At 43.3% G+C, this 17,532-nt stretch overlaps 1 protein-coding gene across 1 annotated transcript; it reads left to right on the plus strand.

Annotated features, from left to right (window-relative positions):
- The first annotated feature begins 208 nt into the window (after positions 1-208).
- Positions 209-5,840, plus strand: LOC110162543 (E3 ubiquitin-protein ligase TRIM21-like). Its single transcript, XM_020927437.2, has 2 exons — positions 209-320; positions 1,988-5,840. The coding sequence occupies exon 2, from the start codon at positions 2,017-2,019 to the stop codon at positions 3,481-3,483; it is 1,467 nt and encodes a 488-aa protein (XP_020783096.2). The 5' UTR covers positions 209-320; positions 1,988-2,016; the 3' UTR covers positions 3,484-5,840.
- Positions 5,841-17,532: the final 11,692 nt, after the last annotated feature.

Below are 17,532 nucleotides of genomic sequence, written 5' to 3' on the forward strand. Positions count from 1 at the left end.
AAACTCGGTCTAAACTTGGTCTAAACTTGTTCAAAATGTGGTCCAATGCAGGTCTAAACTTGGTCTAAACTCAGTCTAAATCAGGTCTAAAGTTGGTCTAACCTGTTCCTAACCCAGCTCTACTTGTGGACTACAGCTGTGATCTTTGGGACTACATTTCCCATAGGGGGCGTGGCCTGTAGCTGTAATCTGACCCAGGAAGTGCTCGGGGGGGCTGGTCACGTGACTCGCTGCTCTCCACACGGTGACTGCAGCAGGATCTGGATCTGGATCTGTGTGCGGGATTTACGCTTCCAACTCGACCCTGAGCCCCTGCGCCGGTGAGCACAGCCTTTAACGCTTCATGCCGACGTGTCACTGTCGCTTAGACCAACGCCGCAGGACTCTCTCCATTACCATGCTAGTGTAATGACTGCGGAAGAGAGGAGAGCCGTGCCAAATGCGCAGCGGTTTATTTACACCCCGCGTCCGCGTGCTGACAGAGACTTTCAGACCAGAGTTTATGTAAAACGCTACGAGCAAAAATGAATCGATACTTTATTATTAAGAGTTAAAGTTCGTTAAATCCCCGGTGGTTATTTTGACGCAGAACAAATGTGCACATGTTCTGACACGTTACTCGAGTCTCCAACAAACTCAGACTAACCCGGGTCTAAACTCAGACTAACCCGGGTCTAAACTCAGACTAACCCGGGTCTAAACTCGGACTAACCCGGGTCTAAACTCGGACTAACCCGGGTCTAAACTCGGACTAACCCGGGTCTAAACTCGGACTAACCCGGGTCTAAACTCGGACTAACCCGGGTCTAAACTCGGACTAACCCGGGTCTAAACTCGGACTAACCCGGGTCTAAACTCGGACTAACCCGGGTCTAACCTCGGACTAACCCAGGTCTAAACTCAGACTAACCCGGGTCTAAACTCGGACTAACCCGGTCTAAACTCAGACTAACCCGGGTCTAAACTCAGACTAACCCGGGTCTAAACTCGGACTAACCCGGGTCTAAACTCGGACTAACCCGGGTCTAAACTCGGACTAACCCGGGTCTAAACTCGGACTAACCCGGGTCTAAACTTGGTCTAAACTCAGACTAACCCGGGTCTAAACTCAGACTAACCCGGGTCTAAACTCGGACTAACCCGGGTCTAAACTCAGACTAACCCGGGTCTAAACTCAGACTAACCCGGGTCTAAACTCAGACTAACCCGGGTCTAAACTGGGTCTAACCCAGGTCTAAACTTCAGTCTAGTGTCTAAAAGTCTAAAACTAAATGTAAATATTTCTAAGTGCAAAATAATGGTTCAGACACAAATGAAGTGTGGAAACTACAACTGATACTTTGTGGGGGGTTCTACATGTATGTCTATGGAAGAATGTTCAGCAGTTATCATGTTGACACAATGCACAGATTACCACACGCACACACACACACGCACACACACACGCACACACACACACACGCACACACACACACACACGCACACACACACACACACACACACACACGCACACACACACACGCACACACGCACACACACACGCACACACACACACACACGCACACACACACACACACACACACACACACACACACGCACACACACACACACACACACACACACACAGTATGGACAACAACAAAAAACAACATGTTTCCAGGAGCCTCTTCAGGGTCCTGGTGTTTGAACTGAAAAACTGTTGGATAATTGTCTCTAGTTTGTGACTCTGAGATTTGTTTAACAGCACAGATCAGCTCACTGCTGTGGTTTGATCTGAGTCAGTTATTTTTGGTCTCTTCTGTGGTTTCAGGGTCGGGGTTGGCTGCTCATGCGATTCTCTGACAGTTTAAACTTTTTAAAATAAGAAGTGCAGCTTTGGTTCAAATAACAGAAATGAAGAAGAAATATTGAACTGAACACGACGCTGCTCAGGTTTTACTCGTCTTGTCTTTGCAGTTCGTTCCTAAAGCTGATGTTTGTGTTTCAGGTTCCTGAGGGCCTCTGCAGATCCAGATCATGCCTCCACAGAAGAGGAAGCGTGAGCCGAGCTCCAGCTCACAACAGGCCAAACCTGGAGAAGTGTCGTGTGACTTCTGCTCTGACCCCAAACTGAAGGCCTCCAAGTCCTGCCTGGTGTGTCTGTCCTCCTTCTGTGAGAAGCACCTCCAGCCTCATCTCACAGTCTCTGGGCTGAAAGGACACCAGCTGATGGAGCCTGTGGAAGACCTGGAGGACAGGATGTGTCCCACACACCGGCGCCCCCTGGAGCTCTTCTGTGGCACTGACCAGAGCTGCGTCTGTGCCGTGTGTGTCCTAGAGCACAAGAACCATGAGTTAGTGTCTCTGGAGGAGGCGTGTGAGCGCAGGAGGTCCTCTCTGCTGCAGACTCAGGCTCAGAGCCAGCACATGGTGGAGCAGAGGAGGCAGAAGATCCAGGAGATCCAGAGGCTCCTGGAGCTGAGTGAGACAGAGACAGACAGAGAGAGGGCTGCGGGGCTGCAGGTCTTCACTGCTCTCATGCAGTCTGTTCAGAGGCGTCTGGACCTCTTCTTAGAGGAGCTCCAGGAGAAGGAGAGCAGAAACCACAGACGAGCCCAGGATCTGCTGCAGCGGCTCGAGCAGGAGATCTGTGATCTGGAGAAGAGCAGCGCTGAATGTCTCTCACGCTCTCATGACCCCCTTCAGTTTCTACAGCGCTGCCCTAAACTCAGCGGACTGAAGGAGTGGAGCAGCGTGAGCTTTGAAGCAGAGACGTGTGAGGGCAGTGCAGCCCGCGCTCTGTCTGAGCTCCACAAGAGTCTCTCTGAGGAGTTTAAAGTTCAGTTCGAGGTGGAGCTCAGGAGAGTGCAGCAGAGTGCGGTGGAGGTGACTCTGGACCCGGACACGGCTCACCCTAAACTGGTTCTGTCTAAGGACTTAAAGCAGGTTCATCACAGTGACCAGAAGAGGGCGCTACCGGAGAGCGGGCGGAGGTTCTCTCAGTGCTGCTGCGTGCTGGGCCGGCAGAAGTTCTCCTCGGGCAGGTTCTACTTCGAGGTCCAGGTGGAGGGGAAGAGCGAGTGGGACCTGGGCGTGGTCAGAGAGTCCATCAACACTCAGGGGAAGATCGCCCTCAAGCCAAAGAACGGCCAGTGGGTGGTGTGGCTGAGGAGCGGGCAGTACCAGGCTCTGGCCGGACGCCCCGTGGTCCTGTCTCCACGGCGACCTCCTCGGAAAGTGGGCGTGTTCGTGGACTACAGAGGGGGCGTGGTCTCCTTCTACGACGCGGATTCGGCAGATCTCCTGTACGCCTTCACCGACTGCAGCTTTGAGGAGAGTCTGCTGCCCTTCTTCAGTCCCTGCAACAACGACAGGGGCAGAAACTCCGCCCCCTTGGTCCTGTCGCCCGTCTGTAAACCCGAGTCAGTCAAGTCTGAGCCAGAGGAGCCGTGCACAAAACAGAACAACAATCACAACGATCAGACGAAGAACCAGACAGTTTAACTCTTTAAAGCTCCTTTATTTTGCCAAACTGACTCTTGTGAGCTTTAAATCATGTTATAATGTTGTTTCCTCCTCAAAAACAGACCTGGAGTTGTGTTTTGTTTCATTCAAATCTTGATTAACTCTTTATTATTAGTCTGTCTACATCTCCAAGCTCCAAACATCTCCTTTAATCTTTAGTTCAATCAGAAATTCCAGGGCTGAAATCATCCAAAGTTTAAAACCTCCACTGTGGTTTTAAACTCCATTTTCTAGTGTTGTAGGACTCGAGACTGGTCTTGGTCTTGAGACTGCCCTCAAGACCGTTTTTTTACGGTCTTGGTCTCGTCTCGGACTCGACCGCGTTTGGACTCGGTCTTGTCTCGGACAAGTGATAAAATGGAGATAGATTCATAAAAACATTGATATATTTGAGCCAAAATAACTGTACAATACAAATAAATGTTGAAAAGTACGAAGATGGTTTCGATTTGGTCTTGATGGGCCGTGGTCTCGACCTTGTCTCGATTTTGGCCTTTATAAGACTTGGTTTTGTCTCGGGCTCGACCCTCAGAGGTCTCGGTCTTGTCTCGGTCTTCGTCTCGATCTTGTCTCGGTCTTGTCTCGATCTCGTCTCGGTCCCGTCTCGGTCCCGTCTCGGTCTTGGCCTTTAAGAGGCTTGGTTTTGTCTCGGTCTCGACCCTCAGAGGTCTCGGTCTTGTCTCGGTCTTGGCCTTTAAAAGACTTGTTTTTTTCTTGGTCTCGAGCCTCCAGAGGTCTCGGTCTTGGCTTTTAAAAGACTTGGTTGTGTCTTGGTCTCGACCCTCAGAGGTCTCGGTCTCGTCTCGTCTCGTCTCGGTCTCGGTCTTGTCTCGGTCTTGGACTTTAAAAGACTTGTTTTTTTCTCTGTCTCGAGCCTCCAGAGGTCTTGATCTTGTCTCGATCTTGTCTCGATCTTGTCTCGATCTTGTCTCGATCTTGTCTCGGTCTTGTCTCGGTCTTGTCTCGGTTTTGCCCTTTAAAAGACTTGTTTTTGTCTTGGTCTCGAGCCTCAGAGGTCTTGGTCCCGGGACCTTGTGGTCTCGGACAGGTCTTGGTCTTGACTAGTGATTTCAGGATTTGTGTTAAACGTGCGAATGAAACAAAAACAAAACTCTGTGTGTTTGATGAGGAAACAAGATTAAAACATAGAACAGAAAATAGAGCAACACGGGCCTTTTAAAGATTTAAAGACCAAATTGTTTTACTTTCACGTGTTCAGGATTCAGCCTTTACAAACATTTATCAGTATTTTGCCTTTGTTCAATCGAAACCACAACATTGATCTAAAAGAGCTTCACAACAGAAACTGGATCATTAACTTCCTTCAGCAAATTTCTCATCTAACTTTTATTGTTATTGTTGAAAAAGGTGATTTTTTATTTTTTTTTTACTTACATATTTGACCTGAGTGTGAATTTTTCGTTGCCTGAACTAAACTAAACTGAGCAGTGGCAGAGATGAGGGGAAGGTGAAAACTGACATTTTCTTGAGCGCTTTAGTCTCAAATAGTGCAGGTATCATTAAGAAGTTGCCGATACGATACACATCTCGATACACAGACCACGATACGATACGCTTTTCGATACGGTGAGCATTAATTCAGTACGATTCGATACGGTTCAGTGTAAAAAAGGCAAAATCGTGGCTCTAAAAGTCCACTACAAGTTTATGCGAAGTGAAATGTGAAAAAAAAAACAATTTTATCCAAAACAGTGAAAATGTCAACACAACTGTAGCTCTTACACAAATTAATTTAGCAAAAAAATACTCTTGATGGATATATCGATACAGCAGCCCAAGATATCGATACTGTATCAGCACATTAAACAATACGATATATCGATATGTTGATATTTTTGCACATCCCTTAAGGGTCCGTTCACACCAAAGCGTCAAAAAACGCCTTGACGCCTTTTCATTTGAGTTTAGACGCCCCCGACGCTCGTCTTTGACGCCGTGGACGAACGGGAGAAAAATACTTGACGCGCGTCCGTTGCCCTGGAAACAAGAGCCCGTCCTGGTCTTTTCCCGAAACAATGTCAGACCAGACTGAGAGACTTTAGTGTTTTTATGACATAAAACATCAGTGGAGGAGATCGGGTCGACGACTGGGGCGTGTTTATATTTATACTCCACTAATGACACTGGATCAGTCCCGGTCTAGTCCTGGTCTAATCACGGTCTAGTCTCGGTCTAGTTCTTGTTTAGTCCCGGTCTAGTCCTGGTTTGGTCCCGGTCTAGTCTCGGGCTAGTCTCGATCTACTCCCGGTCCAGTCCTTGCTTAGTCCTGGTCCGGTCCTGGTTTAGTCCTGGTGTAGTCCTTGTTTAGTCCCGGTCTAGTCTAGTCTAGTCCTTGTTTAGTCCCGTCTAGTCCTAGTCCTTAGTTTAGTCCGGTCTAGTCCTTTTTAGTCCCGGTCTAGTCCTTGTTTAGTCTCGGTCTAGTCCTTGTTTAGTCCCGGTCTAGTCCTTGTTTAGTCCGGTCTAGTCCTTGTTTAGTCCGGTCTAGTCCTTGTTTAGTCCCGGTCTAGTCCTTGTTTAGTCCCCGGTCTAGTCCTTGTTAGTCCCGGTCTAGTCCTTGTTTAGTCCCGGTCTAGTCCTTGTTTAGTCTCGGTCTAGTCCTTGTTTAGTCCCGGTCTAGTCCTTGTTTAGTCCGGTCTAGTCCTTGTTTAGTCCCGGTCTAGTCCTTGTTTAGTCCCGGTCTAGTCCTTGTTTAGTCCCGGTCTAGTCCTTGTTTAGTCCCGGTCTAGTCCTTGTTTAGTCCCGGTCTAGTCCTTGTTTAGTCCCGGTCTAGTCCTTGTTTAGTTCGGTCTAGTCTCGGTCTAGTCCTTGTTTAGTCCCGGTCTAGTCCTTGTTTAGTCCCGGTCTAGTCCTTGTTTAGTCCCGGTCTAGTCCTTGTTTAGTCCCGGTCTAGTCCTTGTTTAGTCTCGGTCTAGTCCTTGTTTAGTCTCGGTCTAGTCCTTGTTTAGTCCCGGTCTAGTCCTTGTTTAGTCCTGGTCTAGTCCTCATGATCGGCTCGGTGATTGTGGTGTATATATTTATTCTCCGTTCATGTTTGTGTTTCTCGTTCTGGTTCTGGGGTTTTTCTTCCTGATAATAACGTCGCCGCGTCTCTGGATACTCGTCCCTGATTGGTCGACGCGGCGAGTCTGACGCGAAAAGTTCAGCATTTTCAACTTCTTGACGCTGACGCCTTGGACGCGCGTCTAGACCGCCGACGCCAAAACGCTCAAGAGGCGCCGCGTCGACACCAGATTCGCGCCGCGCTGACGCCGAAAACGCGCCGCAAGAACGCAGACGCTCTAGTCGCGCGTCCACATCGACTCTACATTGAAACTGGACGCTTTGACGCTTTGGTGTGAACGAACCTTTAGTCTCAAACGCAGGACAACACAGGATTATTCAAACATGCACGAATCAATCAAGCTGTTAACTTCGAGGGAACATGAAAATATATTTTACACGTCCGTTTGAGGAATAAAATCAGCAGAAAACAGCAGCAGACACAGGGAGAACATGCAAATGTGTAAACAAAGTTCCACGCGACGCACTTTTGCTCTAAACCCGTTTCTGCTCAGTGAATGTAAACAGACACTTTAAGTTTTGACGTTTCTTCCCGAGTGATGCTTGAGAGAAAATTGTACTTTATTTATTTTTAAAGGTGGTGACATCATGGAGTGGAACAGTGGGGAAAAAAAATCTATTAATGTAAAGCTGCTATGCAAAATTTAAAATAAAGGAAATAAACATTTTAATATTATTTTATTAAACAGGTTTGTGTCGTCTTTGTGTCAGTGAGTTGTTTTAGAGTTAAAGTTAAATAAACCAGGACTAAAACGGGACAGAATTAGGACTATAACAGGTTTAAACTAGAACTAAACCAGGACTAAACCAGGGCTGAACCGGGACTAAAACAGGATTAAACCAGGACTAAAACAGGACTAAACCGGGACTAAAACAGGACTAAACCAGGACTAAACCAGGACTAAAACAGGACTGAACCGGGACTAAAACAGGATTAAAAGGACTAAACCAGGACTAAAACAGGACTGAACCGGACTAAACAGGACTAAAACAGGACTAAACAGGACTAAACCAAGGACTAAAACAGGACTACTAAACAAAACCAGGACTAAACCAAGACTAAACAAGACTAAACAGGACTAAAAAGGACTAAACAGGACAGGACTAAAACAGGACTAACCAGGACTAAACCAAGACTAAACAGGAACAGGACTAAACTAAACAGGACTAAACCAGACTAAACCAGGACTAAAACAGGATAAAACAGGACTAAAGGACTGAACCAGGACTAAACCAGGACTAACAGGACTAACCAGGACTAAACCAGGACTAAAACAGGACTGAACCGGGACTAAAACAGGACTAAACCAGGATTAAAACAGGACTAAACCAGGACTAAACCAAGACTAAACCAGGACTAAACCAAGACTAAACCAGGACTAAAACAGGATTAAAACAGGACTAAACCGGGACTGAACCAGGACTAAACCAGGACTAAATCAGGACTAAACCAGGACTAAACCAGGACTAAACCAGGACTAAACCAGGACTAAAACAGGGCTAAACCAGGACTAAACCAGGACTAAACAGGATTAAACCAGGACTGAACCAGGACTAAACAGGATTAAACCAGGACTGAACCAGGACTAAACCAGGACTAAAACAGGGCTAAACCAGGACTAAACCAGGACTAAACCAGGACTAAACCAGGACTAAAACAGGACTAAACCAGGACTGAACCAGGAGTGTCGGGACGGGCCCAGAGTTGTGTCGGCGTAGACGGTCGGGTGATCAGGACTGACACCGGGACCAAGACCGGGACTGAAACAGGGACTTAGAACCGGGACTGGAACAGTACTGAGACCGGTTCAGTCAAATTGTACTTTTCTTTCTGCGTACTTTTACTCCTACTTGACTCATATTTGTATTGAAGTAGCAGTACTGTTACTTGAGTAAAAGTTGTGCTTCCTCTTCCCTCTGTGAGTCTAAAGTGACAAAATCTTTACAAAATGTTAGGAAAATATTAAATGATGAGTGTTTCTTGCAGTTCTCCTTCAGATCAGGTTTAGTAAAATATATTCTGACATAAAAACAAGTGCCTCTGCTCCAGGTTTTGAGCCACTCGTGTTTCTGAACAGAGGGTCGTTAAGGGAAAATTTAATTACGATGTTTTTCTAATTGAAAACAGTAATAATGTTAAATTTTCAGTTCCCGGTTTGTGTTTCAGTCGGGGATTCGTCGAGGCCACGTTTCATCTGAACTATTCTGCACCAATCTGGTTTCAGAACATGTTTGTGTCAGCAGATTTACACAGAATAAAACAACACAGGATTTATACACTGAAACAGGTTTAAAACAGGACTAAACCAGGACTAAACCAGGACTAAAAACCAGGACTAAACCAGGACTAAAACAGGACTAAACCAGGACTAAACCATTTGTAAACCAGGACTAAACCAGGACTAAAACAGGACTTAAAACCAGGACTAAACAGGATAAACAGGACTAAACCAGGACTAAACCAGGACTAAACCAGGACTAAACAAAACAGGACTAAACCAGGACTAAAACCAGGACTAAACCAGGACTCAGGACTAAACAGGACTTAAACCAGGACTAAACCAGGACTAAACCAGGACTAAACCAGGACTAAAACCAGGACTAAAACCAGGACTAAACCAGGTCTAAACCAGGACTAAACCAGGACTAAACCAGGTCTAAACCAGGACTAAACCAGGACTAAAACCAAACTAAACCAGGTCTAAACCATTTGTAAACCAGGACTGAACCAGGACTAAAACAGGACTAAAACCAGGTCTGAACTGGGACTAAACCAGGACCAAATCAGGACTAAAACAGGTCTAAACCAGGACTAAAACAAAACTGAAACAGGACTAAACCAGGACTAAAACAGGACTAAACCAAGACTAAACCAGGACTAAAACAGGTCTAAACCAGGACCAAATCAGGACTAAACCAGGTCTAAAACGGGACAGAATTAGGACTAAAACAGGACTAGACCAGGACTGAACCAGGACTGAAACAGGACTAAACCAGGACTAAAACAGGACTAAACCAGAACTAAAACAGGACTGAACCAGGACTAAAACCAGGTCTAAACCAGGACTAAAAAAGGACTAAAAGGAGACAGAAAGAGAGAGAGAGAGAAGGAGAGGGCAGGAGACAAAGGGAAAGAGAGAGGGAGACACACGGGGAGAGAGATGGAGGTAGGAAAGGAAAAGAGAACAAGACGAAGGGCAGAGCAGGTGGAAATATATATATACAGAGAGAGAGAGAGAAAAGGATGAAAGAAAAAGAGAAGAAAGAGCAAAGGTTGGATGGAGAGAGAGAGAGAGAGACGAGTGAGGAGGAGTGAAGGGTCACGGTGGTGTGGAGAGGTTCGTGTCTGCGCCAAATGAAAAGAGACAGAGAAGGAGAGAGGAGGAAATAAACGGATAAACAGACAAAGGCTAATCGAGCGATAGATCAGAGAGAAGGAGGGAGGGAGAGAGGGAGAGCAGGTGAAGAGAAAGAAGAGAGAGAGAGAGAGAGAGAGAGGGCGTTAAATGGACAAAAGCTGATTGCACCGATAGATCAGAGAGAGAGAGAAAAGGGTGGATGAAAGGAGGACAAATATACCAGATAAACGGACAAGAGCGATGATAGAGTGATCAGAGCGAAAGAGAGATGATGTCGCCTCGTCTGGAATGTTCCGGTGTGGCATTAAACGTGTCCGTAATTTGCATTTCCTCGATAAAAACGCTTTTTAAACGACTCCAAAACTTTGCCTTCTTACTGTGGGTGGGCTCGCCTCCCCGCAGATCTGACGCGTAACTCGGCCCTGCGGCGTCTCCTGCCGACGCCGTGAAGATAGACAAGTGTAATGCCGTATTGTGGAACATTCCTGGTGACGTCATGGGCATGGAAAGAAGCAGAAGCAATTTGAAACGTCGAATTTTTTGAATAGTTTTTTTTTTTTTTTTTTTATGCATTTGTTACGGGTGTGTGCGTTTATGTGTTTTTATGCACATGTTTATAATTTGTGTATTTTTCACTTGCGTCATTATTAATATAATTACTGTTACTTAATTTTTTTAAATTATTTTCTGGTCAACATTACTATGACTATTGTATTTTTATTTTATTATTATTATTTTTATTTATTTTTAAAATGCTTATTATTTTTTTCTAAATATTATTATCATCATCATTCATCATTATTATTATTATTATTATTATTATTATTATTATTATTATTATTATTATTATTATTTTATTATTTTATCATTATTATTATTATTTATTTATTTATTTATTTTTCAGCGTTTGTTAAGGGTGGGTGTGGGGAGAAGAGGGTTTAAATGTGGCATTTGTATATTTGTACATCTTTATTGTGCGGCCGTAAGACCACAATATAGGGGAAAAAAAGAAAATAAATAAAATTTAATATATATAAAAAAAGAAAAAACACGTTTCAGTTATTTTTATTCTGAGGCAGTCGGTGAAATTTTAATTGTACGTTTTCAAAGTTGTTCAGCATTCAAAATTCACCTTTTAATATTCAGCGCAGATATTTTCAAGCTTTCAAATTTAAAAGTCAAAATTCAGAGCGGAAAATTCGCAGTGTTGCCAAGACAGAAGCAATCGATCCAAAACGATTTGATCTAATTCAGTAACGAGCAGGAAATGGTGCAGTAAAACCATTAAATCTGATTGGTTAGAATTAGTCTCATCAAAACCTCATCTCTTTGAGTTTTTATTTCTGAGGACTGACCCACATTTCTATCGCTCGACTCCCTGGTTTCCTTCCCTCCACCTGACGTGAAGTGTTTAATACAGCGCAATATCTTGACTCAGTTTTGTAGTTTTAAGCGTCTCAGCCCGAGCAACTTCAAGCACATTTCTCTACAATGAACAGAGTGTAAAGTGTCTCCAACCTGCAGCTCAGAACTACAAGTATTTAGAATGTATTTATTTATTTAGTGCAGAGGTGCTCACACTTTTTCATCATGCGAGCTACTTACAAAATGATCAAGTCATAATGATCTACCTAATACAAAGCCAAACAAACTGCACTGAAACACTCTGTGGCCCTTTTTTGGACCCTCCCCCACAGTTTGAGAACCTCTTCTTTAAAGGTTGTATGGAAGATTGAAAGAGAGATCCAATCCAATCCACTTTATTTCTATAGCACATTTCACAAACAAACTGTTTAAAGTGCTGCACAAATACATAAAAATAACAACAATAAGATGATGTAAATTACTAAAATAATACTAGTCTTAAAGTAATAAAACTAGTAAAATAATATAAAACCAGTAAAAAATAAAAATAAAAAATAAAAATAAAACTATATCATTAGAATAGAAATAAATAAAATAAATAAAAAGAGATATGAAAGAGAAATGCAGCGACTGTTTGCCCTTTTTTAAATGTTGTGCTTTGCTCCTTTTCCCCTTCTCTTCTTCTTCCCGCGACATCAAAAACTGACTTTCTTTTGCGGCGAACTGGTCGTGGATTCTTGTCGGCCATTACAACAAACTTTGTGCAAACTGAGAGGAAGCTACAGTTCGAAAAAGTGGTTGAGTAAACGGCATCAGTGTGTGAGAGGCAAACGTAAACCACGTAATCCCAGCGCGCCGGCAAGTCGTTGACGCTAGAAACGTAGGGAGTTTGATTGACAACCTAACAGCCAATAGAAAATGAGTGAGCCTCGTTTTCTATTGGCTGATGTTTATCTGGCCTCACTATGTCCACAGTTGGATTTTCATTCTTTTTTTTTTTTTTTTTGGTCATCATAATTACAAGGCTGCTGCGTCTCTATAATTCTATTTTGAACTTTCATTGACAATTTGAAACAAACAAAAAATCCTCCATACAACCTTTAAGAGAACTTCCTCTGGCACAAAACTGAAAAAAGTGAAGGAAGATTTTTAAACCTGTTTTTTAAAGTTCCAAACTGGAGTTACATTCTTTCCTGGTTTTGCAGTGATATTTACCAATTAAATGTTTTTGCTCACCTTTGTATACTGCGCATCTTTGGCGTAACTATAAGAAAAAGAGTTTGCAGAGTTTGACAGTGGCGTATAACGACTCTTTGAGAATATTACTGAAAGTGCCGAGGTTTTGCAGCGCCAGTGAAATGTTTGTAAATTGTGATGTGAGACCCTGTGCTGTCACAATCAGGTGTTGTATTTATTCATTTATGTGTAGAGCTGTGAATCTGAGTAATCAAATCATTGAAGCTCTAGTGTGTCCTGTGAGGAGCTCTGTCAGATTCACCTCTGAGCTGTGGAGACACTGACGCTCTTGTCTGTATATGTTATAACATGCACTGTATTTATCTTTTTATTCTTACTATTGTTTTTTTTTAATACTATGAACCAGATATCATTGTTCTTAATAAAGATTGAATTGAATTACCAGCCTCTGCACATTTACCAAACCAAACGCACATCGTGACAAACACAGATGCATTTGTCACTTTTGTTAGACAAACTTCAGCCAAATGTGGCAGTAGGTCTGTTCTGTAGATCCGCTCTATGCTGTAGACCTGCTTTGTGCCAACACTGGAACACAAATTTAGACTGGTTTTTGCTTCACGTTTGGTCTTGCTCTTCTAATCAGCCGCACTGTGGGAGGGGCTTGTGTTCGCTGTACGCAGGAAGGAGCGAGAGCGTGAAAAGGCGAGGGGCGGCGTGCTGACGTGAGGCAGGTGGACAGGTAGGATGTTTAGGAAGTTGAACCTGCCCTGTGATGCACGCTGGTACACGAGGGCACACGCTGTCGCAGACGAGCCGTGCATAGGGAGCGTGTGTGTTTGTGATGCGCCGTAGAGTCTCCGCGGGTTTCAAATGAGCGCACAGGCTGCACTGAGACGCCCCACACGCTCCTGCACCCGCTACAAGTTTATTACCAACAGCAGCGGCCGGAATGAAATATGATCGAACTTGTTGAGTGTCAGACCTCGAGTGAGAGACAAGACCGAGTCCAAACACGGCGATCTACCCACACGACCTTGGCGATCGACTGGTAGATCGCGATCGACGTATTGAGCACCCCTGGTTTAGAGGATAAGCCCCTTGAGAGTCTCGCCATCTCGTTTTCGAGGGGGTCCTCATAAGTACAACGACAAAAGACAGATACAGAAGGACAGACAGTAGGATACAGAAAGTCAAAAACACATCAAAACAACAAAATCAACACAACCACAAACACTCGCACTTGACTGTTTGACATATAATAAAACAAGTTTGAGGAAAAAACAAAAACGAACAACAAAAATTCAACAAAATGATCAAAAACAATGCCGTGGGTTCTGTAAATATTGAACCAGAACATTTTTAAATGAAGGGACTGAAGTTAAAGCGCCGATCGATGAAGGAAGATCGTTTTAATCAGAAGGAGTTTTATATTTAAATGCATCTTGGGCAGTGTACACAGAAACACTACAGTGGAGCGTATTCAACTTTTCCACTCTGGAGGGTGATTTCAGATTTTTATATTTTTAAGCCACAAAAACACCGTCACCTTCTAGACCAGGAGTGTCAAACTCACTTTGGTCCGAGGGCCGTATCCAACCGACTTTGATCCAAAGTGTCCGGATCAGAAAACTCATGTCATATAAACCTGAAAAATAACAATAATTTCAAATATTTGTGCAGAGAAACACAAATCTATTACAGAAATCTTTTTTAATTGATGAACTCTTTCTTTTACAAAATATTATAATATTATGAACAACCTGAAACTTTAAGAAAAATGCAATTTCAACACAAAGTTTGAACTTTAACTTGTATGTAAATAGGAATAAGTAAATTTTTGTTGTAAAATCCTGCACTCGGCTCCACTTTTCTCATGTTGGACATTTTTCTGATGAGGGTGTCACGGTCAACAGTCAAAACGATCGTCCTTTAAGAGCGTTTGGAAAGAGACAAGTCTTCATTTGTGCTGCTCAATATTTTAATAGAAAATATAATTAAAATATTTTAGTAGAAAATCAGCCGAGGGCCAGATTAAAGGTCGTATGTTTGACACTCCTGGGCTAAACAAAAGGCACTTCCAATAAAATATTTTGTTGTTTTTAACCGCAAGTGTTCTCATGTAAACAGACCCTAAGCATTTCATTTAGTTGCCTTGTTGTACCTTCAATAGGAGCGTTTCAGTCACGTGATCACGATGATGCGCGAATTTCAGGTGGAGGGCAGGAAGTGAAGACAAACACGACAAACAAACGCGGCTCTGGAGAACACAGATATGGAGAAGAGTTCTTATTGTCAGGATTTAGAGTCAGTAGCGAGGCAAAAGTACGAGACAAATATATTGGACGTGACCCTGATCTTATTGAAAATGAGAATGATTTACCGACAATCGAGGCAGAGGAGATCACGAACTATTTAGCTCTTCAGACATCGTTCTACACCAGACAACAGATGAAGACGAACAAAGGTTTGGAGGTATATCACTTTTTTTGTCAGTGGATGGGTCCTCAACCTCGGTGCAAAACGCCTAAATGATGATTATGGTTTGGTCTTCGCCGGGGTGAGTGTTTCTCTTATTTTATGTGTATAGACGTTATGGGAAAAACTGCAGTGTATCGGCAGTGACCTCTATCTGAACTATTTAATGTCAACAAACGTCGTTAGTCGTTAATGATTCGTTTATGTTTAGGTAAACCACAAAAAACTATTTATCTTTGTAACAAACCTCTGACGAAGTGGTCACTGCAGACACGAGCATTTACGGATTCTGCTCCTCCCGACCGCAAACAGGTTTGTAATCCACTTTTTACGGCGTTGTTCTGTCGGCTTTTCCCATTTCTGACCTTTGTGGACGACTATATTCGGTCCTCTAAAAAAATCACTTTTCCTTCTCTCGGTTAGAACGATTGGCACAGCCGTAAACTACACAACACATCGGCGTTTTCCTCCAGTCAGTTCACTTCCTGCCCTCCATCTGATTTTGCGCGCTGACAAACATAGCCCTGTGACGTCACGTGAAACCCAGCTATAGTTTCTTAGGTCTTGTAGTATTTTACTTATTTCATTTGTATTATTATATAATTGTTACATAAAAATGTTCATGTTCATTCTTTTAAAGCAGAGTTATCCAGTACCAAGATGGCGGCTTTGTTGACGCATTCGTTCCAACGGTCAACAATGCCAGATTTACCTTTCATATCATCTTGGATCTTTTCTGACTCTGAATTTTGACTGTTAAATTTGAGGCCTTGAAAATCTACTAAATATTTAAAAGGTGAAATTTTTATACATATTGAAAAAGTAGCCAACACTTAAAATTTCAGCAACTAAAGTTCAGAATAAAAATAATTCAACAAGTTTATTCAGCGATATTTAAAATTCCAAATCTGATGGAACAAATTATTATTATTATTGTACTAAAAATTCCACGATGCACCGTCACATAACCATAGATTTTCATTTAGTTCCGGATAATTTCTCACCAAACTGCGGCGACGTGAACAGGTGGAGCCGACTTCGCTGCCGTTGTTGCTTGTGTTATCGCTCAATAAACGTCCCTGTAATATTTTAATAACATTTGCGCCATAATTTTTCCCTGATCCAGCTTTGTAATTCTTAACTTCAATGATTAAGTGTAAGTAAACGGTCCATCTGCTGCGGAGTGGCTGCAGTCTGTCGGAGGAAACAAAAACACTCGCCGTCGTCGTTAATCTGCTGACTTAGTTCCATCTGGAGAGCGCAGGTGCAGATCTCCACTTTATTTCATTTAAAACTTCACATTTGTGCGATCGCGTTAGTTTCGGCGTCGGCATTGGACTGGATTTTTGGACGCTACGAGTTCTCTCTGCGGGAAAAAAACAAAAAAACGAAAGCTGACAGATTTGAAAAGAAGTAACAGTGAGATTTCCACAGCACAGTTTAAGAAAAAAAGAGCTGGAGTCAATGGATTCTTTGCAGTGACGTCATGCAGGGGGTGTTCTGCCAGTATGTGCGTGGTGGAATGTTCAGCAGTTACCGTGGTGTAGGGTGACCAGATTCTCAAAATCAAAAACTGGGACACGTTCGGTTTGTGGTGGTTGGTAACAGGAGTGTATATGGTCACGGTTTGAACCTCACGCTACAATATTTATTCCAATATTCTGTGGAGGTGAACAAATATAAAAAATAGAGTTAGGAAGCGAGGGTCCAAAGAAGGGGCCAAAAAGATCACGTTTGGTCTGTGATGATATTTGGGACTCTACACCAGACATGTCCAAACTATGGCCCGGGGGCCTAATGCGACCCTCAGACAAACTTTTCTTGGCCCTCAGACATCCAGGTGAATTGGCCCAAATTAAATGTTTACCATTGTCACATTTTTCTATAGCACTTTTCCACCTTCAAGGCACTCAAAGCGCTTTACAACAAGGAACCACTCACCCATTCACACACAGTGTACACAGACACTGTGGGCAAGGTGGGTTAAGTGTCTTGCCCAAGGACACAACGACAGCATTCATCTTGTGGGAGCTGGAATCACACCAGCCAAACCTGTGGGTCAGTGGATCTGATGCTCAACCTGTGATGTTTATGTTGAGAACTGGATTTGAACTAGAGCCCGACCGATATGGATTTTGCTGTGGCCGATATGAAACCGATATAATGGGAGTTGGCTCTGCCGATAGCCGATATAATCGCCGATATATTTAGTGATGTAAAAATTCACTGTAAATGTTGAATTGTTTAAAAAAAACAGTTTTGGCTCTGGTGGATTTTAAATTGGGTTTATTTAGGCAACATTTATTGTTATTCTGCCTCTTTACATCATATTTACAGACAGTAGGTTGAATTAATGGCATTTTTGCATCACATTCTAGACACTAGTGATGGGTATTTCCAGTTCTTTTTAGAGAACCGGCTCTTTTGGCTCGGCTCACTAAAAGCTGCTGGTTCTTTTGGCTCCCAAGTGGCTCTTCAGATTGTTTTGTTGCAAGCAGGACTAAAGCACGTCTAAAGCAGGACTGAATCAGGACTGAACCAGGTCTAA

This window comes from Boleophthalmus pectinirostris, unplaced genomic scaffold (assembly GCF_026225935.1).
Source record: "Boleophthalmus pectinirostris isolate CB_2022bp ecotype Guang Dong unplaced genomic scaffold, ASM2622593v1 HiC_scaffold_22, whole genome shotgun sequence".
In the NCBI taxonomy this organism is placed as follows: Eukaryota; Metazoa; Chordata; class Actinopteri; order Gobiiformes; family Gobiidae; genus Boleophthalmus; species Boleophthalmus pectinirostris.

Excerpts from the sequence above, each read along its gene's own strand:
- LOC110162543 (XM_020927437.2), top strand. The coding sequence starts at position 2,017 with ATGCCTCCACAGAAGAGGAAGCGTGAGCCGAGCTCCAGCTCACAACAG.